A 3,130-nucleotide genomic window follows, 5' to 3' on the forward strand; every position below is an offset into this window, starting at 1 on the left:
GTAGTGATACCGCCTTGGAAACCCAAGGAGGGGTCGCTATGAGTCGGGGCCGACTCGACGGCAAACAACAACAACAACAACAACAACAACAATGTGCAGCAAGTGAAGGTGATTGTGATGAAGAATCTGTTACCAGTAGGGGTTGGTTGTACAGTGGTTAAAGCATTCAGCTGCAAACCAAAAGGTCTGTGGTGCAAACTGACCAGGTTCTCCACGGGAGAAATATGTGGCAGTCCTACTCTGTCCAAAAGGGTCGCTATTAGTTGAAAATGACTCAACAGCAGTGGGGTTGGGTTTTGTTTTATGGGTTGATTCAATCATTTCAAGTGTGGGCAAATTTACATAACATTAAAAGGCAAGCATGAATTGTCTGTAAGTCAAAACCAAACCAAACTCACTGCCATCCAGTTGGATCCGACTCATAGAGACCCCTCCTTGGGTTTCTGAGGTGGTATCATTATGGAAATAGATTGCCTCATCTTCCTTCCGAGGACTGACTGGTGGGTCTGTAAGTCAGTTGTTGGTAGTTGGGACTTAATGTATAAAAAAGTCATACTCATGTCAAATGAGTGAAGAGATATTCTATGAGGCTCAGACTTAATAACTTTGGATATTTGTTTATCTATCCTCATTTTTCATGTTAAGAATAGTCTTCCCAGGAGATTTGTTTTTACTTAAAAATATAATTTTCTGGTTTTCAGGACACAGTAATATGGTTTTATTTTCAATATTATAAGATATTGCCATTGTAATTAATAATTATAGTATCTTTGCCGAGTTTCCCACATGTTACACAAATCTAAAATATTTTAATTAATGAAGTATTAAGAGAATTAATTGAACTAAATTCAAATGAAGCATAAATAATCCAAGCACTGGCACCACCAACATTTATTACTACTTCTCATTCTATTGTTGGTTGTCTTTTTAGGCATATAAATTGGTATATACAGATTTGTAATCCACACATGAAAAGTTTTAGTATCTATTCTAAAGCATTATCAAATCTCTTAAATGTCCTTTTTAAAATAATATTTATTGATTCACTCAATATTTATTTATTGAATGCTAGACTCAGAGAGCTCTGAAACTCCAGAGTTTTCAAGGTACTTACTAACTCAAAGGAAGACTAAGACAAGTGGCTATTTTCTTACCTATCCTTTTTCAATTACTTTGAATTGTTCCATTATGCTTTTAACATAGCAAAACCTAAGCAATTCTCTTTCCAATAAGTTTCTTTTAACAACTTAAAATAATATATATAACTATATATTATAATATATAATAATATGCATATATATATATATATATATATATATATAATACTAAGGTTATATATATATAAAATTAACTTTATTAACTACAGATTTCAAATTAAAATCAATTTTCAAAGATCCTTACCTTCACAATGTTTGCAACAACAAGCTCTTGATTGTTTTCAGTATCTGATAAAAGCTGCTTAATCCCATTAATACGATCACGAAAGTCTTTTGCATTTAATAAGCCTGTTATGACTTTAATGTATTCAGCACTTTCTAAGGAATTACGGGGAATTGATTTTCTGGTGACTTCACGAACGTCAATTAACTCTCTAAAGTGAAAGAAAGGTAAATTTGATTCATTGTTAACTTCGTACAAAAAACAACATAAATAATTTTCTTTGTACATTTCATTTTTTAAAAAATGCACAGAACGCTTCTGTTTGATCTATGAAATTTGTTCTCAGACTTCTTTTAAAAGTTAGAACTGTAATCTTTCTTTTTATTTATTTATAAATAATATACTAATGTGATTTGGGTGAAAGCTTACAGAGCAAATTCACTTTCCATACAGTAGCTCACATACACTTTGTCTCATGACATTGACTGCAATTTCCCACAATGTAATAGCTCTCTTCCCAGTTCTTCCCCAAAGTTACTTCTTCCCTGTGTCCTTCTGTCCCAAGTACTACTGCCCCCCACCCCCGAGCTGTCTCCCTGTGCATACACAGCCCTTTCATTCTCCCACGATTGTTCTCTCTAAGGAGTGTATCTACCTAATGTAAATGTTCAGCTCATATGTCTGTCTTTTGTTTGGCTGGAAGCCACAGCAGTGGGTTCAATTCCAGACCTGAAGGGCAGCTAAGGGCCATAGTCTCAGGGGTTCCACCAGCCTCTACCAGACCAGCAAACTGCGCCCCCCCCCCCACTTTTTTTAAAAAATGATTTTCAGTTTTGTTCCACATCGTTCTCCCACTCTATCCAGGATTTCCTCCATAGATTCCCCTTCGAGTGGTTGACAGTGGTAGCCATGCACCATTTAGTTCTTCTGGTCTCATAGTCATATAGGTTGAGAATTGCATGGTGTACCAGTCACTTGGACTAATTGTTTCCATGCATCTTTGCTTTTCTTCATTCTTCTATGCTCTGGATGAGGCGAGACCCATCACTGCATCTAGATAGCCATTTGCAATCTTCTAAGATCCCAGTCACTACTCACCAAAGTAGGATGTGGAACAATGTATTTGTGTAGTATGTTATGCTAATTGAGCTTGATGTCCCAAGCCCACAGGTCCAACTACTTGCTCCTTCTGGGTAGTTGGCTGTGCCCAAGAAGTGACTACAACCTTGTCTCTTGTCAGTTCTACTATATACCTGGAAATTCTTACAGAACATACAAATACACTTGTAGAAACACTGTCTGCCAACACTATACATGGTCTTGGGGACACTCTCCCCTGCATGGACATACCTAATAGTTCAGCCTGTCTACCCATCTATCCACCAGTATATCCATGTTTGCCTTCACTGACAATGCAGTACTATGTGTGCAAAAGGATTCATCTTTGTTGTCTGTACCTCCCACGTACCTCTCTGTCTTCTTCTTCTTCAATGCCACCGTGTTGATCACTCACATTTGGTACATTGCCTTCCCTTCACCCAAATCAGTACTTGTCTATTTATCTAACAGTATTCCCTCCCCTCCCTCTCACCCCTCGTAACCAACAAAGAAAATTTCCTTCCATATATAAACCTTTCCTTGACTTTTTACAATAACAGACTAATATAATATTTGTCTTTCTGTGATTGACTTATTTCACTCAGCATAATGTCCTCCAAGTTCATCCATGTTATGCAGTGTTTTGCAGATT

General features: G+C 36.8%; 1 protein-coding gene across 1 annotated transcript in view; it reads right to left on the bottom strand.

Annotated features, from left to right (window-relative positions):
• The window catches only part of TOGARAM1 (TOG array regulator of axonemal microtubules 1), a 116,165-nt gene that overhangs the window by 10,701 nt on the left and 102,334 nt on the right, over positions 1-3,130 (bottom strand). The window contains 1 exon segment of the mRNA XM_042782222.1: positions 1,402-1,591. Within this exon segment, the coding sequence (XP_042638156.1) occupies positions 1,402-1,591 (190 nt within the window).

Source organism: Orycteropus afer, unplaced genomic scaffold (genome assembly GCF_000298275.1).
Source record: "Orycteropus afer afer isolate SDZICR_OR568_19922 unplaced genomic scaffold, OryAfe1.0 scaffold00265, whole genome shotgun sequence".
Taxonomy (NCBI): Eukaryota; Metazoa; Chordata; class Mammalia; order Tubulidentata; family Orycteropodidae; genus Orycteropus; species Orycteropus afer.